The following is a 26854-nucleotide window of genomic DNA, read 5'->3' as shown; positions in this document are numbered from 1 at the left end:
GTGTGTGTGTGCGTTTGTGTACAGGGCATGTCACTCTCAGCTGACGGACGTTCCACCGGCACGTCTCACGTTACTGACGTTAAGTACCTAAGTACATATTTCATGTATCTGTCCTTTTCCCATTTTACTTTGTATCAGCAAATAGTTATTCCCTTATTCTCCATCGTGAGTTGCAAATGAATTGCTTTACATTTGTTTTATCTTTATATTTTTTTTTAAGTAATCAATAACGAGAGTGGAATTGATCCACTGATCCAATCAGAGCAGACAGGTAACATTAAACCCCGCCTCCTGCAGCAGCCACACTGGTAAAGAAGAAAACCCTGAAATGAATCCAGAGGATGAGATTCACCCAAAATGTCATTCACTCTTCAAATACTTTTACTTTTAATACTGAAAGTATATTTATTAGCAAGTACTTATTTTTACTCAAGTAGAAAAGTTCACAGGGTACTTCTTCATACTTTTTGGGTTTTATTTGATATTTTAAGTGTAATGTTTCAGTACCTCCTCCACCGATTCAAAGTATAACATAAGAAAATGATGACTGCAGCGGATGTAATTTCAAATACACAAATGTTGAAAAAAATCAAAGATGAGTGCAGAACTATAATTTATACACAACTCAACAACATTGGCTTTGTTAACTGTTGCTGTGCTCTATAATCAATCAAATCAATAATACTTCATTTGTAGAACCCATATTACCTATTTGCCTCATAGGACTTGTCAATCAATACAAGGCAGACAAACACAGAGACGTTAGGGAGAGACACAAGTGAGGGATCCCTTTCCCAGTGTGAATCTTTAAAACATTCAATGTACATTTACTAATGTAGTTATGGCAAAAGTTGACAATACAACCTCATCCCACATTGTTTCTTTATGTTACAAAAATTACTTTTCTACCGAAAGACTTTTATTTTTAAAAAAAAGCATTTTAATTTGCCAGAGTGATTTATTCTCTCTAGATATCAGCTTCTTAGGATAACAAAAAAGATGCATACATTTAAATCATCTACCATCTGTATAGTACAGAGACCATTCACATACAAACACCCCCCAAAAAAAACAAACAAATGCACGGATGAGGGAATCTGGCACATCTGCAGAAATGCACTTGATTGCAGCTCACACAAATTTGAGGACAAGCTTCCTGGTCAGAGTGTATTTGGGCTCCGGCATCTGTTTGTGGTTCAAATAATCTTTTTTGCTCACGTTCCTGTTCACACGTGTCAGAACAGTGAGTATGTCATCCTCCTTCCGGCTGCACAGAAACACAAAGACAAACGCATGACTAATTATAGGTCTTACAATTTGCTAGTGGTACCCAAACATTTTATTTTTAAAAGTGCATAGCAAAAAGCTACAGCGCAACAATGCTTTGACAACTTTCACGGCACGGAAACATAAAAAGTAATGTCAAAGAGTCTAAAAGTCTTACTTAAAATGCCTTATAACGCTTGAAAGTCATCTGTCGCATGTGCTCATATAGCTCATGCATCTGCCCATGCTCGTCTAGTGGGAGGGAATCAGGACAGAGCGCCTCCATCCCCACAATGTAAATGTTACACCTTCCCAGGTTGAGACTCAACGACAAACTATCTTTCTAGTGACACCCCTAATAAGGCTTTAAAGACAGATGTCCACGCTACTCTGGTGTTTTCCAGCACCTAAAACTGAGAAGTTTGGGAAACACTGCTGCCTCGGCTGCATTGTTGTCTGGGCAAACACAAAAAGAGACATTAGGAATTGATGGGAGAGTCTTTATCATTCGCTTCCTGATTGGCTGTTAGGAGGCATGACACTTATTGCTGATAACATTTTATGCTCCTACTTTAAATCACCGTAGTTTCTGGTTTGTAATATTTTCTGACTGCTGAGAGGACAATCTGCCTCCTTTTAACTACGGTATGCACATGCCCATTGCACATGATTGCTCTCATGAAATGCATTTTCATGCGTTTTAATATGGATTGGCATTAAAACTGATACAGAGCTAAACATTTTCATACATTACATATATAAATACTGTTTCAAAATAAACATGTATTGGTATGGAAGTCAAAGCTCAACCAACATCCTTCATCCTTCACTTTGTGTGGAGGACTCGCTCACCTTTCTGCTGATAGGGTCAGCTGACTGCACAGCTCCTGGATGTAGATGGAGCCTGTGATAGTGTTTCTAAACGATTTGCACTCAGGCACGGTGGCCATGCCTAGCAGGAAGTCAGCGCCCCAAGGCACCGTCTCGCCACGGATGGGGCCTGCGTCTTCCTCCAGGGGACTCGGTTTGACCTCCTCTTCCTGTCTCGGTGTCGGGGGACACGGCAGGGATCCTCCCTGATAGCCACCTCCCTGGCACGCCTGTATAAAGAACAGCTTGGGCTTCCCTGCCAGGGTCTGGGCTCTCCTGCTCGTGAAGGGCTCTGTCAGTTCTCGCAGTGACACCTCCTGCCCATCAATCCCATAGACACATCCCATTTCTCCGTGGGAGAGCACACAAACCACCTGAGATCACAAGTAAACATGTCTTTAAAGTTTTCAGTACATTCATTGAACTTTTGATTTTAGAGATGTTTCAGGATGAAACATAAGAAAACTTAGCTGGGGTTCAAATATGAGATAATTTTATATGCAAGGAATTACAATAAATACTATAACATGCTTTAAAGATTTCAGGGTGAGAGCAGGAGTTTTTGATTTCATGCTCGAAATCCAAGCGCAGAAAAAAAAAATCTAAGAGCAGACATTATGCAGGTGCAGCAGTAGCCTGAGTTTTAGACAAAAGGAGAAAACAGTTTGTCTGTCTGTACAGAGATGCAGCAATTTTTAATTTAAGATTTTATAGTTGCAGTGACACAGGAGTTAAAGTGCCAGACCATTTACAGTGTGAATAATTAAGTATTAACAGGCTTTCTTGAAGAAAATTGAACTTTCTTGATTCTTGTTGTATTCTATTACTCACCAAGGCATCATGATCAATAAAGTTCATTTTGCCCAGCTCCTTTAGCTCCTTTCGCATGGCGCCGGCAGTCATGTCATTCAGAATCACCAACTTGAAGCCAAGGCGGCCGAACACTGAATACAGAGCCTCTGAATCACAAAGAAATTAGACAAACTGAAGAATACCAGCAGGTTTGTGTTTCCATTGGATCACAGGTGATAATTATTAAGTATCAAGCACTAAATAACAGTACATACATAATTCCTGTTCAAATACAAAAATACGTACTTTCATCCTCCTGAGTTCCAGGTCTATTTCTCAGCTGTGATCCCTGGAAGTTCTCATTGTTTATGACCACACACAGACCACGAGGGTTATGTGTCAGAGGATAGTACTCAGCCTACAGGGAACAAGCACGACCACACAGACAAATCATTATCACTAATGTTTCACTAAATAAGAGGACTGAATGGATGAGAGAGATTTGTGCTCGTGTGAATGGTTACCTCGTCAGAAGGAGAGGACGGCTCTTCATTTGGTTCTGCATCAGAGTGAATTCCACCTCTGTCATCTGAAGAATAAAAACAGTTGAAAATGACACCTCTCGAGTGTGTCTGATGAAAATAATAGAGGTGTTGGTTATTTCTGAAGCTGGAGCATTTAGAGGTCATTGTTCAGTGGCTGTGTATGAATGAATGGGAAGAGTAATTCATTCTTACAACTGGGCTGAGACTCAGATATGGACAGTTGAGTTTGTAAAGACCTGTTGTCGACCGGCTGTGGACGAAAAGAGTCACACATTCAGTAAACTGTCTCACTGGAGGATTGACTGTTAAATAAACCCCACATTTACACACACACACACACCTGGTAATCCATACTGACATGAGGCTGTACTCTCGTCTGATTCTGTTGGTTTATCTCTGGAAAGAGAACAATCGTTTGATGAAATAAAACATGAACATTAAAAAGCACATGTGCTTGTGTGTGTGTTTCTCATACGGTCCATGTATTGCTGCAGAGTCGAGGCCAGTTGTTGATCCGTCTCCTGCAGTGCTTCGAGCAACTCGTGGAGATTTGTATTTGACAGTATACCGGTATTTTCCATTTTAATGAATAAATCCAGGGCTGTCTGCAAATTAGGAAAAGAAAACGGTTATATCTGTGTGTATCGAAGCTGGTAGAAGAAGTAAAGATGTCTGCATAAGAACAATCCATCATTTTCTTTTTTTAAATAATGACAAAGAAACAACGTGGCAAAGAAATTGAGGCAAAATGGCTACAGGTCACAACGGTATAAAATATGTACAGCTTTCAAATCATCCTAGCAAATCAAATGATGTTCATATTCGATTAACATCCATACAATAACATCTTATTAGAATTTGATATGTAACTGTTACACTATATGGCAAGACATTTGATGGCTCCATACAACATATAAATATAATAATTCTCTTTGGCCTATTGGAAACTACCCTTGGCAGGTCATGACTAAATATGTTGTATGCAAAAGATACATTTAACAGTATTTACTATGATAAAACATACATAACTGTATAAAATGCACAACATTGTCAAAAAACGTTTAGTTTTAACTTTACTGAACTAAGTTAAAAAAGTTTACACGGGTTATTTGTTGTTGACTGATAAAAACAAAAAGACGAAAATAGATTTCACTTAAATTGCAGTTTAAAATGCAATTTGGAAAATTATGTACGTTCATGTGAGGTGGATTCATGATGTCAGGCTTTTTACCGTCAAGAGAATTTAACTACAAGTTTAGTTCCTAATCTTGTGTAGAGGATTTTTCATTCCGACGCACAAAGTGAAATCAGCATGTCATCACTTCTTATATAACAGTGGGTGCTGCAGTGGTGGTGGGTGTGTTCTCACATCGCTGGCCTCTGTTTGTCTTCTGTATAACTTGGTGCTCAACAGAAACTTAATCTTCTCAAGATTCTCCTGAGTCATGTCGTTGTATATGTCGTACAGCATCACCCTGACAGAAAGAACAGATGAATGAAAAAGAGGGAAGAGACAGACAACAGAACACTCAAGATCTTGGGACTAATACCGACTGAAGTGTAATGGAGCCATATCCTCACCTCTTCCAGTGGTTGTAATATTCATACTGCTTTTACCTGTAAGTTGACAGGGTGGGACTTGCATCCGTTTCCTCTGGTGGCCTGCTGTCTGTCTCCAGGTAGCTGAGGAGATCTGTTCGACGGATAGTTTGGAGCAGCTGAGAAAGGAAAAAACTGTTTTCCAGCACACCCTTTTCTTCTAGTCTCGAGAACAGCTGTCTTGCATCTTTGATCTGTATGAGATCAAACCGAGAATCAGACAAAACAACAGTTAGCAACATTTTGAGAGGGTCAACATTGAATTTTAATTATTAATACAGATAGATGTTAAAAGAAAATGGGTAAAATAAAACAATATTTTGGAGGATGTAAGTAAAATGTCTCTATGGTAACAATCTGACTTTTTAGAAAAAGCCCTGTAGCAGTCAGTGGAAGTGGGGGTGTCCACCAACGTTTATAGAATCACCTCCTGTTTGGCAAGCTGTCTTCAAAGTAAAAGCACAACATTAATTTTGTTGCTGCAATGCTTCAGATTGAGCTGAATTACAGAGCTTTTATTGTGAAAATTTAACTAACTAACCTCTGAAATAGCTGAGGCAATGTATGAAAACACAACAGCAGCTCAGTAAATCCATCAAACTTGTATATAAACTGCACACATGTAACACAAAGTTCTGTCTGCACCATAGACTGTTTATAAAAAGCTCTCCAAACAACGTCCATCACTCAAACAATAAAAAAAAAAACATAAAAGAACTGTTTGAGGAGAGCTAACTCATGACAAGGAATAATAATAAAGTAGGCTCCAGTGCATTACCACAGGCCATTTTTATAAATAAAAATACTAATAATAAATACATTAAATAAAAGAAAACACAAATATGTAGAAATTCAATTAAGAAAATAAACATAATTTTAGATTTTCCAGTATAAACATGTATGTAAATCTATTCTGCACTGTTTATTCTGTTCAATGATGCTTTTTACTATCACAAAGTGGCAAACCTGAACACTGACGCTTACTCCTCTGTGAAAGGCTCATATTGCCTGATATCTAGGTAGGTCAGCCATCCAATCACGTCATCCGAGACAAAAAGGATCCTGGCCTACAGCTTCCACATATGACTTTTTCTTTTTCATTGTGTTGTTAGAGCTTTTTATGTAATCATTACCGGTACTCACAGGATGTAAAGAGGATTACAACAAAAACTGGTTCTGATATAGATTCCCTACCCTGTCCTTCAGACAAGTGCATAGGCAACAGTATGAGATGTGTGGTGCTCACCCCCTCCAGGCGTTTCTTGTTGACAACATCAAGACACAGGAAGCAGAGTGCTGCCACCTCAGAGGAGTCCAGCTCCTCGTCTATGCGTAACAGCTTCAGTCTATCCATCACAGGCCCAGTCCCACCCACACAGGCCAGGTGCTCTGCTCAAAGGTCAGTGCTGTCGGGAGGACAGAAGGAAATAAGCAAGAGGTTGGTTGGTTGGTTGGTTGGCTGACAGGTTGGTTAATGACAGACAGTTACGTTGACCAACCATTTCATTCTTGGTCGTGTTTATTACAGTCCTGTGATGCCGCAGGCTCCGGCTTTTTTTTCTGTCTATTTTCTCAGACGATTTGATGGATTGATGGCTATTGGGAAGTGAAGACGATTTCAACAAATAAGATAAAAAGATAATAACCGTTAAGATGTGACAATCAGTCCATTACACAATTCTTACAGGCGATCGTATCCGCTCAGCAAAAATACATGGTGCAGCAACAGGTGTTCAGGGTGAGGAGGAGGAATGAAAAAGGCTCCATTCTCCCTAATCAAAGTCAATGTAACATCAAACTAATTTAGAAGCTTCTATTTTACGGTTTACAAAGTTGCATAGAGTCGCTTTAATAAAGTAAATATACCAACGGATATCACAATAACATTCAAGTTACACTAAATAGCACCTCTACCAAAAAACTGTTGGATGTTGTCATAGCATGACACAATAGTTGACTGAGCATTTTAGTTTATATGATACTGTAGTGCATAGGGCACAAATAGGTGTGCCCAGTCTGGACCCAGACCGATTATAAGAATTTGACAGAGAGTTTCTATTTGACTTTTTAATACTAAGATGTCTTTTTCAGAAGACATTTATTTGTTTTTAAATGCAAACCTTATTTTACTTGAAACGAAAAAGGACATTTACTTTATTATAAGAGTACCCTCCAGTTCAATGTGAAAATTATTAATAAAGATTGTTGAAATACTATTGAATTGTACTTTCTTTATTTTAGTTTTAGACTTCGTACAGACATTGATTCAACTACCAGGCTACTTCAAAATATATGGCACTGAATCATAATGCATGTTAGACATTATGTTTCAGACCTTTGCTTGAGGAAATTCTCTCTCACTGGACCTCTTTCGATTTTAGTTCAATTCCCGAGTAGGGAACATTTGCATCTTTTAAATATCAGGTAATATTTTAATTATGGCATTATTATTTATGTACATCTGTCTGTATTTCCAACATTTGTTTCTTAATGTGAAGCACATTGTACTTTGTGATGAAAGCTGCTATATAAATTAAGTTATTATTATTCTAATTCTCAATTTTTCTTCTCACATTTTTGAGATCTCAACAGTTTTTATTTATATTCTTATGAATTTTACGAAACTAACCTTAACTAGTTTTATATAACAACGCGTCAGGATCACAGTGGTCTTCTTCTTATCACCAGTGACGTCACGTAAAGCTGAATTAGCATGGCACGCGGGTGTGACGTCCGATCTCACAACACGGAAACGTTTTAAAAGTCTAAAGTGTTTAAGTTTGTCTGACTGGAGTCTGGGCGGCGGAACAGTGAAGATGTTGTTGCGTTAAACCGGTTGAGCTTCCTAAGCGCTGCACAGGCAACAGTGTAACTTTTGATTTACTTCTCAAACTACAGGCATAGTAAACAAACAGTTCGGTGACTTACACGTATTCGCTGAGGCCTCGTCTGTCTCCGTCACTTCACCTTCACAGAGCGAAACACTTCGTCTCCTGCAGTTCGACAAAAGTCAACTTTTCACCAAAGTTTTACTTGAAGTTTCCCGGCGCATCTTTCTAGATGTTTCTGGGGTTTCACTTTCAGCGGAAGTAGAATTATCCTTTTACTGTCAGTGTGTTTTTTATCGCGTTCACGAATAGTCGTTTCCGCTTTCCTTCAAAATAAACTCCATGTTTACGGGAAATGAATATTCAGAGGCATTTAAAATACTAAACTCCAATTGTACCAACAGTCACAGTTGGGATTAGCAAAGTGGAAATGACTGGCCTACAACTCCATTTTGACACATGTAGTGAAGGTTATAGCACAACTGTCTTATGTTAAAACATTCACATTTGTAAGCTGACTAACTTTGACCTAGTTTTACAAGCAATGCAACTTTACATTTGCCTTGAACAGACACTTTGAGGGGCCTTTGCTCTAACCTGAAAAAAAGGTAACACTCCACACCCTAGTTGCCAGTGTAAGTTAACACAAAAGGCTTTATATTATATATATATATATATAGTTTGCTGTAAACTAGTTTAAGCAGTAAGATGATTTAGCACTTTGAGCTAAGCAATGTCATCTGTCTGACTGCGAACCACAATATTCAAACTTGAAAATAAACCTCTAAAAAGTGCATTGAAAATTAAAACACAGAGTCTGCGTCAGTTTGGACAGTGTCACATGATTAGGGGCAGGGGGCATCAATTCTACATCATTATCTTCAATCTTTATGACACGATGATATTGCTATGTAATTTGGTCAAACTAGCAACTATTTGGCTATTCATATTCATGCAGCTACAATAATGATAAAACATTTCTTCAATGTGGCAACTAAAGTCTAACTTTATCCCTCTACAATTCAGTCCATGAGAAAAACCAAGCTACAAACACTTTGAAACAAACCCACTTTATTCATAATTAATATTAATTGAATTGTCTCTTTTTTTTTGAAGTCTCATGATTAAAAGTAATTGTTCATTTCAACCATATTTCCTTTATAACCATCTAGTCGTCTATCACTCTGAAGAAAAGCAAAAGTGAAAGTGATAAATTAACAGCAAGTTATGAAATACAGTTTTGATCTTGTGAGCCTTCAGGACGATGAGGCTTCCAGGTTTGAGTCTGGAAGTGGCTGGGAAGCGAACGGGAGGAAGTAGTCTTTGGCAAAACGGAAGACGTCATCTGGTTTCCTCAGCAACAAGAACTGCATGAAGTCAGATATGATAGCACGGATCTCTGGGTGCTTTCTAAAGTACAAGCTATGGTCCGCCTTCAGCTCCTCCTGCCATATGGAGACATTCACACACATTAACATTCTGTTTTATTGAATAGGAGGAGATGTGTGAGAGACCTGATTATTCAGCTACTGCCTGAGTACATTTAAATCCACTCTCACCTTTCTGTCCAGGAACTTAGACCACATCTCCATGTCCTCTTCCCAAATAAGGGGGATTTTCTCAAAACCTATAATTTTAAAAACACACACAGACACGATCAGTCACTGATGGAGGTCCGAGGAACAGTTATTCATTATCAGTGTGAGGAAGAGAACAGACGGAGACATCAGAGACTTTCTCTGGATAAGCTATTAAGATAAAAAGGATACAAAAAGAAAAAGTCAACAAGGAGGCCATAACACACTAAATGTTTGAGGAGCGAAGTTCTGTTCTGTCCAGATCCTTCTCCCTTTTTTGCTTCCTCGGTCCCTTCCAACGTGCGTGTTCATATGTGTGGATAATGGACGTATGTGTTAGTCACCACTAGTTTCTTCAGCACAGCATCACAGACTCATTTCAACCACTTACTCAACAATATCAGTGTTTTTTATATAAACCAAGGGTTGCAATCCTTCCCAGCAACACTAACAGTTCACCCTAACCTAAACCTGAAACTAAATCATCACTGACTTTCATTAGAGAATCAGTAATTACCTTTTTCCGGCTGTGATGGCAGATGCAGAAGCTTTGCAGTGACTGGTGATCCCACGTGCACTCTACTGGCCAAGTGCCTGATCAGAAGAAAATTAATTCATCAAGTAGCACAAACAGTTTCTTTCTTTTTTTTAAATGCATGCATCGTCATTTAAAAAATCAGGTAACAAAATGTTTTGATATTTTATCACGCGGGCCTAATCAGCGGTTGACTTGCAAACACTAAAATAATTGAAATAGTGTCAAATCAACAGTTGTAGCCTACTTGATCCACTGTGTTGAGCAGTGAGAACGTGGGTAGGCACTGTGGTGGGCAGTGTCTACGAAGTTTCAGAACCTTAAGAGGCTGTCGTTGAACCTACCCGTCCTCCAGGAAGTAGCACAGCCAGGTGGCGGGGCTTTCCCCCACAGAGTGAATAGTCCTCTGCATTCCAAACACCTTCACCGTCTCACCCCCGATGTCCAGCTCCTTCACATCCAGCTCACTCTAAACACAGGCGCACGTATAATTAGAGTTCACTTTTCATGGGATTCATTGACAGAACAAGAAATTGTATAAACACTTACAAGGATGATTTGGGACATTTTTAACTCTTGGTTCAAGGAGATGAAGGTCATGTTCTGGGGCACCTTCTTCCTCAGAGCCATCAGGCGCATCAGCAGCAGGGTGGAGCCCTCAGTTACCAGCCCTCTTATGACAGATTTGGGATAAGAGATGCTCTCCTTCGTCACCTCCTGTACGCACGTTCCCACACAAAAAGGATGGATGGTAGAGTATTGAGTGAAACAAAAGTCATATCGCAATAATAACGGAGATATTGTTGTTTTGAACAGTCATTCAATCCCAGTTTTGCTAAATGGAAGCCGCTCTGTTGTTGGCTTTACGGCAAAGCCATAATACAGTAAAGCATCTGTTCATTACTATAGGTCTTGGGCTAATAGAACGTATTTGTTTTTTTTGTCAGGATTTTAGGCTGTTAACGCTCACTCTACACATTACTCTCTCACCTCTCCTACGGTGGTAACTTTATTAATCATCATCAGCCCATCGTGCTGCACCATGTGAAACCTCTTGTCCAAAGTTTGGCCTTCAAGCTGAAAAAAGGCATTTAAAGACAAAAAGTGCAAAATTAAACCAGAGAGATGTGGCACGACAATGTTGACCGACAAGGGCACACTGATTTCAGCTGACAAAGGTGTGTAGGTGAAAGCCCGCAATAACTTACCCTGACATACTCGTGGTAATCTTCCTCCAGCACCTCCAGGTTTGTAGTCAGGTAGGCTTAAAAATTGTCGACAATAAGACGTTATTTATGTAGCCCCCTTTCAAAACACAGTTACAAGGCTTTTTATAATTAAAAAGTTGTTGGCAAACAGTAGGAAACAGTTAAAAGCAAATTTGAAGATCGCACAAGATTACAGTAAAGGGCTTTAGATGAGAAAAGAGGTAAGACAAGACCAAATAAGACACTGTTAGATGATTAAAATAATTGGCAAGGTTAGAACAGAATTCAGAATTCATTCCTGAGAAAGCACACCTCTGAATACTAGCTTTAAAAGTCAGAAATAAAATCTTAAAATGTACTAGAAGCCAATGAAGAGAAGCTAAAATCAGAACACTGTGCTCCCTTTTACTAGATTTTGTGAGAAGTCTGGTTGCTGCGTTTTGGATTGTAATTTATTTTATTATTAAATTAATTACAATTAACAGTGTAGTTGGCCGAGAGACCCCAACACTAAAAATTAGGGGAAAAAGGCCAAATTAAGAAAACAACGTCATCCATGTGATGACACATGCGCTGCAAAATGTCACAACACAGGAAAATACAGAGACGCACTGCAAATTCCGAAAGATGTTTCCACGGGACCCAAAAAAAGTGATGAACCTGTTTGTAGTTCAAGGCTTTGTGAAGTTCCACCTCCACTGAAAAGTAGCAAACTTCAACAACTCCACAAATGTGTTTTCAAATTGATGAGGTTGTTTTCTTTAATTTGCACCAGTTTTTTTCTATTTGCATGTGTTTTCCTTAATTTCAGTGCGTTGAGCTCTCTGGGCCACCATACACGTGTATAATGTAACAAAACAATGGAGATCAGGAGTGGCCCCTGCCCCCCTCGTCACCTGTCACTGTTGTTCCGCAGGGGCAGTTGTCGATGGTTCCCTGGCTCTGAGCAAACAGCATCACACAGGGCTGCTGGATCCTGCGGGCAAACTCCAAAGTCACATTGAAGTCCCCCACATGTCTGCCGCCCTCTGACACAGTCACCAGAGAGTCTGCAAACACACACCTCAGCAGCTCCACAGGCTCTGCAGGGGACAGAGGGATCTTTAGGTTGGAGAATAAAGCCACAATGGGCAGCTTTTATTAAAGAAATGGTAAAGAAGACAAATGTCATTTCTGATCTTTGCTCACATGAAATGTACAAACTCTATGTCGCTGATATGTCAAAACCAGGTGGCGCTGACTCTCAGACATAGACAGGCTCTGTTTACTGTTGAGGCTCCAAACTCATCACAGAAAATAAACAGAAAATTATCTCACCAATGCTGGACATGAACGCGATGGCTTCAGCAGAGGCTTTCAGCTGGACTCCTTGCCTCATAGTGAAAGCTCCTGCAGGAGTCTTTTCCTCCACAGAGGCTTCCATCGTTTGTGCCTTTACCTCAGGTTGATAATCCAGGACGTCAAACAAGTCCCAGTGTGTGGATCAGCTCTAAGAGAAGGAACGTTGAGACACTGAGGTTGTTTTTATCATCTTTAGTGGTTTTTATCGTCGGTACTTGTTTCTACAGCCTCGTCGGGTACGAAACAGAAGACAAGCGCGTCCCAGTAGTCATGACAACGACGCTGCAGTACCATAGAGACGGTTGTACGTGCGCGGTCGAATCTGGAATAAATTACCGTAATACCTGTTCACATCATGCCACAAAACCCCTCTCCCATCCCAGGAACAAAGTTAGTCGTGACAAAAACAATATTTTAACTAGAGCTGCGAGGGGGGGGGGGGGGGGCGAAACGGCTCCATGCTGCGTGCGTTTTGTGCATCGCGGGAAGGAAAAACACTCCACTTCCTGCATCAGTGAGGCGGCGCTGGACCACGCCCACTACTCACTTATTACGGTCCACGCCATTACGTGGACACAACACGGTGAACATTAGATGTAAATCGAATTAGAGTTGTAAAACGATGCTTACCTCCTTTTTGCCACTTGGTGGTGCTATCACTATCACTACATACAGACTAATAGAATCTGTTCAGGTCAAAAACCCTGTCTTGTTTCTCTCCAGATCGAATTCATCTTTCACTTTTGCAACAGTCTAAGAAATCAAAGGAGTCTATGACCACTGACACTTTAACATTATAGCAAACTGACAACAAGGAATTCTTTGCTAAATGAATCCTTTGAAGTGTTAAATAGTAGGCTAAGTGGCAAACATTATTATTCTTTCAGCTTAACATATTCAGAGTGATCACCTGAACAACTAAACTCAACAGTGCAGTAAATCGAGGAAAAGACCATAATGGCACACGAGATGAATGACCAACAGCTGATCATTTGTCCGATGTACCTTGCAGGACTGAGGGCAAAGGAGAATGAAGAGAAGAGCAGACAAGAAATGCAGAAGATGAAAGAAATGTTCCTCATGTACGACCCTGAGTAAAATTTTGCAAGAGAAAACAACTGAGGTTGTGAGTGCTGTGTACAACTGGAGACGGTGAAAGAAAAGTTAAAACGGACGGAAGAGTTGTGTGAGTTTTTAAATAGAGTAAAAACTGGAGAAAACTTCAGGAGGGATACAATGAGGTCAAAGCAAAGCTGAACACGAGTTGTAGTTGTCACCAAGAACAACATGACTTAGATGTTGCAACACAGTTCGTTACTTTCACTTCTCCTGTTAAACCCCCCTAAGTTTCGACCAATTGTTTATGGTTTCGTTACATCCAGTTTTAATCGACGTAGAGGCTGATTCTACATTCCCATTTGCTCAGAGGATCTCCCCGCCTCACAGTTCGTCCATCTCTCTCTATAGCAAAGAGCTCATCTACCTTAAACGCAGCAAAGACGGATACACCACCGCTCACAATGTTCACTTTACTTTCCCTGCTTCTACTGGCAGGAGCACACAGCGCGACGGCACGTGAGTATAAGTCCACGTTTCTACTTTATTTTATTGCATTTGGTCGATTTGAAGTGAAAAGAAAAATGCTCCATGTTTTGTGTGGTTCCTTCGTTGCAGATTTTAGAAATTTAATAACGTTTCAAAGACATGATTCAAAAGTTCATGTTAGTGACTGTCATCGATCTCATGCAAGAAGGAAAGCTTATATTCTATTTCTGAAAAGATCAACTGAGCAGGGACTTTTCTTTCTTTTGATCCTGACCGTTATTTGATTTCTTACTTTGGTCAGAACCATTAAGATCGACACGGGCCGAGCGGGTTCTGGACAAAATGACGCAGCGATTCTGAAGCGAAAAAGTCCAACTGACTCCGATGAATCAGGGAACGAAGCCACATTTACACTCAGCGCATTATTAACTTTATTATTTCAGACTTAGTTGTTCATGACGTGTCATGTTTCATGTTGGTTTACAAAAAGTTGCGAAGAAATAACAGGTTCAGTCTGTTGATATGAATCAACACTGTTATTTACTTCTGGCAGGTCAGGGGTGAGATGGACGCAACCTAGTGTATAAACCGAGAAGTGCAATACTGTGGGCCATAGTCCATTACTTTACATTACATTTCATTTTGCTGACACTTTTAAGCGACTTACAATAAGTGCATTCAACCCCGAGGGTACAAACCCAGAAAAACATGAATCAAGAAAGTACAATTTCTTCAAAAATACAAAGTGCTATATGTAAGTGCCATTTAAGTGCTACTTAATTGTTAATTAAAAAAATTGTAAGTATTCTTCTGTGTTATAAATATTTTTTTTTTTTGTTGTTGGCCAATTAAAAATGAATGGCGGGCCGCAGTCTGCCCGAGGGCCGTAGTTTGGACACCCCTGGTGTAAACTGACAAATATGGCTAGGACTTTTTTTATTGTAGTCAGTAGATGGCGCTGTTTCCATAGTAACAGGATCCTGCTGAGGATAAACAGCTTCCAGGTTTGTTGGTACAATGTTCAACATCATTTAGGCTGATTAAAACCGTGAGTAACATTACAGACATGAGATATTACTAATTAATGATCTTTTATCAATGTGACCTCCTACTCCAATACAATCAACACACATTGTTACTAACAGAAAACACAAACTCATCTCTAATGAAGTCAGTGAAAAGAAAAAGGGAGACGAAGAATCAGGATGAGGCTGCCTCCATAATGAATAAATAACAGATGTCTGTTAATACTTTCTAATGTGATAACATCTGCACTGAAGCCTGACTGCTTGATATGAGTCTGTCACAGAAATGAAGGTATCAGCCTTTATGTTTGCACACATGCACCAATTGTCTTTTTACAGAATAAACAAAGAAGATTTGCATTTATCTTTACATTTAAAAAAAGGTATTAAAAACCATGCATTTATTTTCTTAATTCAAGTTCTGTTTGGACACATTATTACATTAATAGTTATTTATAATGAAGCTTACGTTGTTTCAATGTTTAACATTGAAACATCAAGTATCAATAACATGTCTTTGTCATAGGTATTAACATTGACATCTTAGAAATCAGTGCCAAACATACAGATTAATTATTTTCAGTCGATGGATCTGAATCAGAAATGTTAACAACCTAATGAACATGTATTTGACAACATTGTCATTGTTGTCAAACATTTTCTGAGTCTATACATTTAAAGAAAAGCTAAGCCCTTCCTGTAACAATGTCCCACTTTGTTTGGATAACTGGGTCCAGTATAAATTCATATGTGTATATATGGATAAATATATATTGATATATATATACAGAGACAAACCAACTATTTAAGGACTTTAAGAATGAAAGTCTCAAAGAGTAATTGGAAATTGAAGTAGTTTTCACTTCACATTAAATACTCTGCAGTAGAAAATATTATTTTCTAATATTAAACATTTGTAAACAATGTATTTTTGTGTTTGTTTACCTCGCAACAGCTGAAGATGTGTTGAATGTGCTTCATGTCTTCTTGACTCTTTACAAAACAGTCTAAAAACTTTTTCTTGCAGGGACTCACTCTTTGATATATTCCCTGACCGGATCCTCTCAAGTCCAAAACCTTCCAAAGTTTGCGGCTAATAGTGTGGTTGACGAAGTTCAGGTTACCCACTATGACAGCAAAATAATGAAAGCAGAACCAAGACAGGACTGGATATTAAAAACAACGGATTCACAGTACTGGGAGAGTCAGACTGAGATGGCTTTGATAGCACAGCAGATCTACAAAAACGACATTGACATCTTAAATGAACTCTTCAACCAAACTGGAGGTTTGTTTACATTTGAATCTCTAATAATAACACAACACACGCACACATACATACACACACAATCACACTCAGACACCAAAACATGCACACTCACACAAATGCGCACACACACAAACACACACTATCTACCTTGCACATTAACACATTCACGCACACACACAAATGCGCGCACACACACACACACACTCACACACACACACACACACACTAACACACCAAAACCTGCACACACAATCACACACATGCACACAAGCACGCACACACACAATCACCCTCACACACCAAAATACACGCACCCATCACACTCACACATAAACACACAGTCACACGCACGCTCACACACACGCACACACTAACGCTCTCTCGGTGTGTGTCTCTCTCTGTGTGTGTGATAACAGCTCAGATCTCTGTCTCTCTCTCAGATGTTCACATTTTCCAGTGGATATTCGGGTGTGAATGGGATGATGAGACTGGAGAAGTTAAAGGTTATGATGAGTTGGGTTATGATGGCAAATACTTCATATCATTGGACCTGGAGACAGAGACGTGGATCACTCAAACACCACAGGGAGTTATCAGCCATCGGAAGTGGGATCATGATAAAGCTCGACTCGCATATGATAAGACCTACCTCCTCCAGCTGTGTCCTTCCTGGCTGAAGAAGTTCCTGGAGCAGGGGAGGAGCTCTCTGCTGAGAACAGGTGACATCTCATAACCTCCATCAACTTAATCTTCCTCTTTCTTATTCCTACTCTGTGGCAGTGAACGTGAGCAAATACACAGACACCTGCTGGGACTCAGTTTTCTCTCATACATACACATTAAATCTTAGTTTTCTAGTTTACACTATCTATTCTATCGATCTAACTATCGATCTAACTATCCATCTAACTCTCTCTCTCTCTCTCTCTCTCTCTCTCTCTCTCTCTCTCTCTCTCTCTCTCTCTCTCTCTCTCTCTCTTCTGTCTTTCCTTTTCCTCCCCAGAACTTCCCAGGATTTCTCTCCTCCAGAAGTTTCCCTCCTCTCCAGTCAGTTGTTACGCTACAGGTTTCTACCCCGACAAAGCTGTGTTGTTCTGGAGGAAAGACGAGGAGGAGCTTCATGAGGACGTGTACATCGGAGAGGTCCTCCCCAACCATGACGGGACCTTTCAGATGAGCGCTGACCTGAAGGTTTCATCAATCTCCCCTGAAGACTGGAAGAGGTACGACTGTGTGTTCCAGATCTCTGGTGTGAAGGAGGACATCGTCACCAAACTGGACAAAGACTCAGTCGAGTCCAACAGAGGTGAGACTTGAATCAGTGATGCCGCTGGGAAACACACATTTCCTTTACAATAACAGTCCTGCAGCTCATGTTGGCTGATGTGTAGCAGGAGAGGTTTTCTTTCATCAATATATATATATATATACATTTAGATCAGTGTTAAACCAGTGCATGTGCCCCACCTTCACCATCATTTGACCCTGAAAAATTAAGTTAGTTTCAATGTGTCTGCAACAGTGTCTGAGGATTTTATTACTATTATTATTATCATTGATCAATGAGATTTACACATTTATAAATGTTTAAATTTACTTGTATGATTCTATGATTTTATGCCATGAAGTTTTTCTGCAGGTCAAAACTAGAGCCAGACTAATTTATCATTGGTCAGATGTGACCCATTCACAGACATATTGGGATCAGGGTGGGTTTTTGATATGAAAACTTTTATTCTACAGAATTAATGAAGCAGAAAAAACAAACAAATCTCTCGTCCTTTACCTGGGTAACAATAAACATTTAGGTACATTTCTTCAGCCAGTTTATAACCATTTCTCGGTCGCTGATTGATGCTATAAAAACAGGGTGAAATGTCATGATTGACAGCTCGTGATTGACAGCTTGTGATTGACAGCTCATGATTGACAGCTCATGATTGACAGAGCATGTGTATCTGCGGGTCCTCGTTACCGTGGCTCCATTCCTCTGTTCACTACTGCACAGAGTCCAAATGTGCAAGATGGCGGCGTTTGTATCCGGTATATTTTAGCTTCATATCTGGGAAGCGGGAGGAAGTGGAGACGTTTTGTCTTTGTTTATTTCCATTAGTCTATCATTTCAACATGTAAACATTATAGTCACTGTTAAGACTCGACTGCTGCTCTGTTGTAGAAGATTAGTTACTGGAAGTAAAATGTAAGACAAACCAGCATGAATTAAGCACAGATACAGTCATTATGTACAGATGCAAACGGAAAGTAGAAACAACAGCAGGACAAACTAAAACATTTAGTGTCTGGGTGTGTTTGTTGTCTCAGTACAGGATTGTGGTTCATGGAGATTCTTGTCGTCCAACCTGCTTCATCTGTTCAGGTTGTGATGCTTTGTTTTTTTATTACGCTCAACAGAGAAGCCCACTGGCGTGACCACCATCATCATCATCATCGTCATCATCACTGCAGTGGTCTCTCTCGCTGTCTTTGGATTCATTGTGTACAGGAGGAGGAAAAGTGAGAGACCAACACAGATGCTTTGTCCAATATTTTTCTGGTGTTTGGATTTTAGACTTTCTAATTAATGCTCGTTCAGATCAAACCTCATGAAACAAACCTCAGTTCCTCACACACCAAGAGCTGCAGGGTTCACACAAATTTTTCTAACTTCCCTCTGCACCATAGACTGTTTATAAAAAGCTCTGCACCGGGCAGCCAGCACACAAACGATAAAAAGTGACAGTATGTTGTTGATAGTTTGAGGAGGATTTCCACTACAGAAAAATATGACAAAATTCAATCTGTGTTTTTACTGTAATAACTGAAATCATTTGTTTTTTATTTTTATTTCAGCCCAATGTACCACACCTGGTAAGTAAAACTTCTATTTCTATTCTGTTTTCTTTTTATACTAATATGCTTTATGAGGATACCACGTCACGTTTGCACAGCAGCTGAAAGTACAAACATGTCCAGTTTTATAAAACACCCCCAACCCCTCTTTGGTCCACTCTTTACTGGTCCACACTGGCTACAGTCTGGGAGGCGTTATGTTTTCAGGCTGTTCATCCGTTCGTCCCCATCTTTTGAACACCATATCTCAGGAATGCCTTTAGGGAATTTCTTCAAATTTGCCACAAATGTTCACTCAGGCTTTGTCTTACTGGCCATATTTATTTCAATGGATACGAGGCTCCCCACAGGAACCTGACCCAGTGCAGGACTCTAGTAAACCTTCTGTAGATTAGATAGGGTTGCTTTTGTGCTGAAGAGTTTTCAGGATTGTTCCCTGCAGTGTTGGTTGTTTGTAATAAAAGTGTCTGATCAGAGGAGGATGCACTAACGAGGTGTTTCTGACGTCACAGCTGTAAAAGATCCAGGTGCCTCACAGCCGCTGAAATCAGGTGAACAAGGTTCCACTTCTCCAAGTGAGACGTCCTCCTGAACACAGTTAGTTGCTTCATCTGTTAAACAAAACTGCCTCAAGCTAAGCAAAGTAATATATGAGTGATCATGTGTAAAGTCTCTGTTTTTATTAGAAATAAAAAAATCTGCTGATAGCAAGGCACAGATCAGAAACCTTTACGTTAATAGGACAGTTTAATGTTGAATTAAACCAAATATCAGCAGTTACAATTTTTTTTTAAATGTTAATAAACCCAATATTAAGGGCTTATCAATTTAAGATTACAGATTTTTATGAGTAAATTTGAATACCCCTGCGAGAATCATGGAAATATGAGGTCTCAATACTGTAAATACATTAAATAGATGGCTTTGTGGAACTGAACATTTCATTTTTATTAATTTTTTCTCCCTTTAGGTTTATGGATAGGAAGCAGTGTCACCACAGTCTCCCCCTGATGCTGGGAATACATTGATTATTCATCACTCAAATCATAAACTGATATTCAGGGTCAGACATTGATTGAAATACAAACAACACAACTGACAAAAATGAAAAATAAATGGTGGCGTTGATTAAATATTACGTTTTAGTTAAAAATAAGAAATGTAAACTTCCTTCTGATAAATGTATGTTTAAATATTGGTAAATCAAATGAGGATTATTACTTTTCTTTACCTGTAGAGTGAAGTAAAACACATTCTCAAAAACAATGAAAGTATCACAACACTTTTGACATGCAGTTAATTTAAAGATCATCTTAGTTACAGTTTTATATTCCTGGTGTTTGGGCATCCTTGTTAAATCATTTAAATAATACAAATCTAAATATACATATATAGACACTCGTACATCCACATCTGAGGGGCTGGAAATATAATCTCACAGTCTCATGAGTCCATAAATCTGTTGGTATGTGACTCACGTATCTCAAGAACCGTTCCTCTTATCAGCTTCAGACTTGACCTGTGTGTTGTTAAGGGTCCAATGAAGTGCAGTGTTGAATCTGGTGTGATTTGGACAAGTGATGCAATCAATTTAAATAGAATTAAAATAACTTTATAAATTACACACAATAATGAGTTGTTGTCACACACGGACACACAACACGAGCATAAGTACGTAACTTGTTTTCCAGTTAATTATTCTGATTTTATTTTATTTCTAATTTGGCCTGACAAGAAATTAATTAGAGTTGCTTGTTTTCTTTTGTTTGGTTATATTCATGCTTTGCTGTGTTCTTAACCTTTAAAGTCAATTTTAGTGGAGATTATAAAAGGGTTGTGGGATGTTTTAAGTATCACATATGACATTTTCTGTTAATATTTTCTGTTAGTTTTTAGGGACAAGGAACTTTTCTGTTTTAGCCTTGTTAACATTTACATTGCAAAAATGAAAAGGTTCGAACAGCGCATTACTGAACTTATCTCTCGTAAGTTTAATAACTTCACATTTTCTTAAAGCTGCGAGTTCTAGTGTCCCTCCTCGTTAGGCTCCAGAATTTAAGAAGTTTATTTCACATGCAGACATGAAATTGATCAACCTGAGCAGTGATGTTCTCCATATGAACATTTTGATACATTTATATTGTCTTGTTGACCACTCAGACACTTTAGCGTACTCATTCAGTCACATTCACTCACTCAGTGTTATTCCTCTCACACGTCAATCACACACATTGTCCAGGAAGCTGTCAGGGGTAGTTTTAGCGTTCTGTGTCTTATTTGTGGACACTTGGGCATGTGGACTGGAGTAGCTGGGGATCGAACCTGTGCTCCTCCGGTTAGTGGACGATCCAACTCCTGAGCCAAAGCCGCTAAAATATGCAGCTGCAGAACCAGAATTTCTGTCCTGTATTCAACCTAAACACTCACATTTATGACGTTAGGTCACGTTTCCCGTGATGAGACATGAGACGTGTCATATCACAAACATACTATTTTGTGTTTTGCCCTTTTTACTTCAGCAACTTTACAAATTTAACTTAGTAAAGTTAGTTGAAGCAAATACTTTTGCAAATCCATATAATATTCTCTGTTGATTATATTTAGAAATCGCAGTAACACAATTTCAAGTTTTCATTTTTACAGTGTAGAAACTGAACATTTTCTTCTTGTGTTGGGTGTTTATAAATAAATGTTAAATTAAGCTGCTTTGCTGTTACATTCCTTTTGTACTTCTGTTTTTAATAAAGTCTCTGATATTCTCTGGGATTTCTGCCTCTTTGTGATTCAACGTGTAGAAAAGTTCAACACATCTGTTAAAGTTCAAATGTTCATTATTGTCCCAAAGAATAAACTAATGTGGATTTGACCTGTAAGAGCAGCAAGGAAAAAGCTATTTGGTCAAACCTGTGATCCACTGATATCTTGCTCACTCACTCAGATCAGAGCAGTGCTTTGCTTCTTCCTGGGAAAACTGAAATCTGCCTGGAAACTGATGACATCGGAACTGTTAAGGAATTCATTTTTAGGCTCAACTAGATGTAATTTAGGGAGTGGCTGCTGAGCTTTGAGTGGCGAGACATGTTTGACTTGATGCTCCGTGTGTACGAGGCGGAAGCAGCAAAGGAGGGTTGAGCACTCTCCTCTTCATCATCGTCAAGGACTATGATCTTATCCGCCATCGAGGCGGGAGCCACTGCGTTCCAAATCACTCGTTATTTCTGCTTTCAGGAAATACAAACAGGAGAATGTTGATCAAGGAAACCGATACTGCAGGATGTCGTAGAAGAAACAGACAGCTGGGACATTTAGATCAGACAGGAAATATAACAGCTTCTGTGATGATAGACTAATAACAGTAACACATAAAGAGCAAAATTACTTTTTCAGCACTCGCATTTCAATAAAACTAAACAAAGCAGCAACAATAAGTCTATCGATCTATTAGTCAAGATTAATCAGCAACTATTATCATAATCAAATACTTGTTCCTGGTCAAAGATGTTTTTTTCACCATTGTCAGGTCACTTGTATGATTGTAAGCAAGAACCCCAAAAAACTTGACTTTTGCGCAAAAATATATAATATGAAAATAGTTAAAACAGAATTGAATAAAGCTCAGGAAGGTGTCCAGCAAGATCTGTAGAAAAAAACACCCTCTTAAAAAAAATGTTCACATTGTTTCTTTCAGCTTAACATATTCAGAGTAATCCCCTGAACAACTAAACTAAACAGTGCCGAAAATCGTGGAAAAGATCATAATGGCAGACGTCACGAGATGAATGACCAACAGCTGATAATTTGTCTGCTGTACCTTGCAGGACTGAGGGCAAAGGAGAATGAAGAGAAGACCAGACAAGAACTGCAGAGGATGAAAGAAATGTTCATCATGTACAACTGGAGACGGTGAAATAAAATGTAAAACGGACAGAAGAGTTGTGTGAGTATTTAAATAGAAAAAAAACTATAGACAACTTCAGGAGATACAATGAATTTAAAGCAAAGCTGAACACCAGTTGTAGTTGTCACCAAGAACAACACGACTGGCAAAATGATATGTAATAATAATAATAATCACTTAAAAAGAAAGTACTGACGCCTATCAAATGTTTCCTCTATGTCAAAATGGATTAATATTCTATAATGTAATTTACAACCTCCATATAAATAAGTTAAAGCTTAGTTGGTCTTGTTTAATGCATTAATTACTCATCGATTGTTGCTCTCATGAAAAAGGTGCTGGAAAATAAAGAGACAGTATAAAACCTTGTTAAAACCACCACCAGTGAACTTTATTGTTTGACAAAAGTCTAGAAAAGTATAAATGGCAATCATTTTTACATGTGATTGAGATATAATTCAAAATGATAAACAATTATTGAGTACATTTAAGAAAACCCTTAAAATACATCATAAAATATAAACACTGTCCTCCTCCATGATTTCACAGGACATTATATTGATTTACATTGATTTTCTGGAGACGTACTCAAACCATAAACTAAGACAAAAAGAAAGCAGTTTGCATGACATCTGGAGATTAAGCTTCAGGTGGTGACAACACAAGTGTTTTCCTCAGGGTGAACCTGACTTCAGGCATCTGCTTTGCTGCTCCACATTGTTCAGGGCCTTCTTTCTGACTTACTTCATCATTCACACGGTGGAGGATGGTGGTGATATTATCATGCCTTGAATAAATATAACGTACAAAAACATTACTATAACCACCATGGCACAGATTATGATTAAATAGTGCACAGTGCATGATTATGGTCGAACTACATATTTAATTTAAAGTTATGTACTATTTACCTGAGACAGCCATCCTTTAGCTGCTGACACACTGATTGGATGAACCAGCTCCCGTAGGTTTTGTGTCTATATGATAGATGGTCCTCAACAGTAGCGAAAGCAACCAGAAAATCGGCCTCTTCAGGAATGAATAGTGGGGGTGAATCATCAGCCTCCAGGTCTTCAAACAACACTCCAGGATGTGTGTGCCGTCCCTGGCAGGCCTGGATCAGGAACACCTTGGGTTTGCCTGTGAGGGCCGACTGGTCGCTCGCCTTGAAAGTTTGAGTTATTTGTTTAATGGAGAGGGGCTTCCTATCCGTCCCGAAGACTACGCCCTGTAATCCGTGGCTCAGAATGCAGCAGATGAAGGCGTCTCCATGCTTCAGAGGAGTCTGCTGAGGTTCAGCGAACCCGCTGCCGATCCACTCCGTAACATTGAACTCCTGCAGCCTGGAGGGTTCGCTCAGAGAGGCAAAGTGCCTCAGCGCTTGCTCCATCTGGTCCTGGGTTTGGTCTTTACACATCAGGACTCTGAAGCGTAGCCAAGTGAACACCTCTGCCAAACATTCTGAAGGACATACAGGGATACAAAAAAAACAGCTAAGTTAACCCTCAAAGACTAACAAACGAGAGAATGGTGTGAAACAGTCCAGCCGTCTGTTATGTAACATACGAGCATCTTTATTGGTTCCACTTCTCATTGTGCCATCCATGAAGTTCTCATTGTTCATGATGACACAGAGGCCAACGGGCTGGCTCTTCAACAGGTACCGCTCCTCCTTAAAACAATGAAAACAATGGAACACAAACATAAAAATACTTATTATTAAGAGTTGAATTTTCCCTGGATTCAATTTTGTGTGGTATTATACTACTATATTACAAAGCAGATGTTCTGTGGTTAGTTTTACTTTCTTTATTCAAAAGTGGAGTCTTTCAGTTTCAGAGCAAGACTTATTGATTTGAGAAATCCAGGAGCCGAGGTTTCACAGGCAGCGAGAGCACCAGGAGAGCTGAGGAAGCTGGAGCGCAGGTGTATTAGAGTGCAAGCGCAGGGTTTCGAGTGAGAGCATTACAAAATCAATAAATCCTGCTTTTAAAACTGAAACATCACGTTTTTGAATGAAAAAAATCCCATAATATTTTATATGTTAATACAAAGCAATACACATCTGTCTGGAGACATAAAGAACCAGATATGACCTGGGATTATCTGAGGAAAATGTATACTTCGAAAGTACTACTCATGCATGGTCGCATATCATGTGCTATTTGAATATCAGGCAGAGATCTCACCCTCTTCAGCCTCTTGCTCTGTGGTGATGTAGCATCTGAGGAAACAAGAGTGAAACAGAGTTACATCTCCAAACATGAAACATTTTTTGGTGTAAGCTCCACACTGAACACACTATAGGCTCATATCAATCTGTGTATGTCAACATACCTGCTGACTCTTTGACGGGCAGGCAGTGGACCAGATGGCAGGTGTCATTCAGCTGCATGCTCTTCAGCTTAGGGTAAGTATTTATTATGTCCTCGTCGGTTTGCAGGAGGTCCATGAAATGTTGGCAGGAGTCCTCTCCTTTGTTCATGATCTTATCCATGAGCTCAACGGCGTGTCCCTCCACATCTTCCTTGTTGATGCTTTTCAGGTTGTTGTACTCCCGTTGGGTAATCAGGTTTTTCTCGTGAACTTTGTTGAGGATCAGCCTGTAGTCTGCACACAAAGCCGTCAAAATGGCTGTTTTATTGCACCGCAGAGTGTCTTTGGCTGACATGTTGAATCTGAGGTAACAACACAGAGCAAAACAAAATTATCCATGAGAACAGGTACACAAAAGTATCTTTATTTTGGTTCATATTGAAGTAGGGCTGAAAATGTATCGAAAAAGGGACTGATACAGTCCAGATTCATGATCTGCCCCTTGCCCTTATCTTAACTAAACTAAAACCCGAATGGGGGGAGACTGCCCTATACTGAGGTACATGGGTTTTTAGTTAAAGAGTAAAACTGTGAATGTACGGTTCTGCAACATATGCAGTACATATACAGTGTATGGTAGTACCATTGTAGTATCACTATATGACAAATGTTAATTACCGACTACTTCACACATGAGCGAGAACAACGTCTTCTGCCAACTTTGATTTAAAATCAATAGTTTGTGATCAAAACGAGATGATGTGGTTTTAAATTAATGTAAATGTTTAATAGCAAGTAGGAATCTGAACCATTTAAACTTTCTCCATTGTTAACATTCGTGCATCACGCAGTTATACAGAATTCAACTGAGCTGACTTAAACCAGTTTCTACGATCATCCAAAATATCTTAAATGAAGAACTGTAGTGTAAACTAATCGTAGTACAGAGTGATCAGACAAATGCTTTGTTTACCTACCATCAGGAAGTGTTCGAAGCTTTCCCTCCACTCACACTGCCTCCCGTCCAGAGGAGTCTCTCCGGCACGTGACCACCACCTAGCGGTCGAGGAGGGGGAACAACGGAGACAGGACAGATCGGAAGCTAAAGGGGAGGTCTGTTCTGTGTGTCCCCACCACGAGCCCCAGGGGCAGCAATGAGCCGTGATCTCACATGAAAGAGCGAAGTGAAAGAGAATGTAACTTTATCCTGGTGAAGAATAAGAAGAACGATTTCATAGAACAGCGCATCAGTCCCTGGTGGTCTAGTGGTTAGGATTCGGCGCTCTCACCGCCGCGGCCCGGGTTCGATTCCCGGTCAGGGAACTCACTTTTGGTTAACAATTCAACTGATACGATTTAGTGTTTTACTCGCTTGATCGAGGGTTATTT

At 39.5% G+C, this 26854-nt stretch overlaps 4 protein-coding genes and 1 non-coding gene across 7 annotated transcripts; 2 read left to right on the top strand and 3 right to left on the bottom strand.

The window, feature by feature from the left end:
* Window positions 1-454: 454 nt before the first annotated feature.
* casp8 (caspase 8, apoptosis-related cysteine peptidase) lies at window positions 455-8167 on the bottom strand. The gene is made up of 12 exons (XM_061084406.1): window positions 8001-8167; window positions 6319-6478; window positions 5091-5266; window positions 4843-4948; window positions 3949-4078; window positions 3814-3869; window positions 3666-3723; window positions 3453-3517; window positions 3235-3346; window positions 2968-3095; window positions 2119-2510; window positions 455-1267 (listed from the first exon to the last, which is right to left on the bottom strand). The coding sequence occupies exons 2-12, from the start codon at window positions 6424-6426 to the stop codon at window positions 1132-1134; spliced, it is 1467 nt and encodes a 488-aa protein (XP_060940389.1). The 5' UTR covers window positions 6427-6478; window positions 8001-8167; the 3' UTR covers window positions 455-1131.
* Window positions 8168-9008: 841 nt separating this feature from the next.
* catip (ciliogenesis associated TTC17 interacting protein) lies at window positions 9009-12825 on the bottom strand. The gene is made up of 9 exons (XM_061083819.1): window positions 12538-12825; window positions 12117-12302; window positions 11221-11276; window positions 11003-11089; window positions 10562-10729; window positions 10357-10481; window positions 9995-10071; window positions 9460-9527; window positions 9009-9345 (listed from the first exon to the last, which is right to left on the bottom strand). Exons 1-9 carry the CDS (start codon window positions 12641-12643, stop codon window positions 9157-9159), a joined length of 1062 nt encoding a protein of 353 aa, XP_060939802.1. The 5' UTR covers window positions 12644-12825; the 3' UTR covers window positions 9009-9156.
* Window positions 12826-14022: 1197 nt separating this feature from the next.
* On the top strand, window positions 14023-20396 carry LOC133017673 (major histocompatibility complex class I-related gene protein-like). 3 transcript variants are annotated; one of them, XM_061083817.1, is made up of 8 exons: window positions 14023-14136; window positions 16159-16419; window positions 16842-17120; window positions 17405-17707; window positions 18814-18915; window positions 19252-19269; window positions 19764-19802; window positions 20222-20396. In XM_061083817.1, the coding sequence occupies exons 1-8, from the start codon at window positions 14082-14084 to the stop codon at window positions 20260-20262; spliced, it is 1098 nt and encodes a 365-aa protein (XP_060939800.1). In that variant the 5' UTR covers window positions 14023-14081; the 3' UTR covers window positions 20263-20396. The 3 variants fall into 3 exon arrangements, with proteins under 3 accessions (XP_060939800.1, XP_060939798.1, XP_060939799.1); XM_061083815.1 differs by having other exon boundaries at window positions 19764-19826; XM_061083816.1 differs by having other exon boundaries at window positions 19764-19848.
* Window positions 20397-23533: 3137 nt separating this feature from the next.
* On the bottom strand, window positions 23534-26506 carry casp20 (caspase 20, apoptosis-related cysteine peptidase). Its single transcript, XM_061083814.1, has 6 exons — window positions 26443-26506; window positions 25487-25827; window positions 25339-25373; window positions 24716-24821; window positions 24061-24610; window positions 23534-23936 (listed from the first exon to the last, which is right to left on the bottom strand). Exons 2-6 carry the CDS (start codon window positions 25818-25820, stop codon window positions 23789-23791), a joined length of 1173 nt encoding a protein of 390 aa, XP_060939797.1. The 5' UTR covers window positions 25821-25827; window positions 26443-26506; the 3' UTR covers window positions 23534-23788.
* A 210-nt stretch (window positions 26507-26716) lies between these two features.
* trnae-cuc (transfer RNA glutamic acid (anticodon CUC)) lies at window positions 26717-26788 on the top strand. The gene has a single exon. It is a non-coding gene; the product is annotated as a tRNA-Glu (tRNA).
* Window positions 26789-26854: the final 66 nt, after the last annotated feature.

The sequence above is a fragment of the Limanda limanda genome, chromosome 13 (genome assembly GCF_963576545.1).
Source record: "Limanda limanda chromosome 13, fLimLim1.1, whole genome shotgun sequence".
Classification (NCBI taxonomy): Eukaryota; Metazoa; Chordata; class Actinopteri; order Pleuronectiformes; family Pleuronectidae; genus Limanda; species Limanda limanda.
This window is presented reverse-complemented; position numbering and strand designations above follow the sequence as displayed.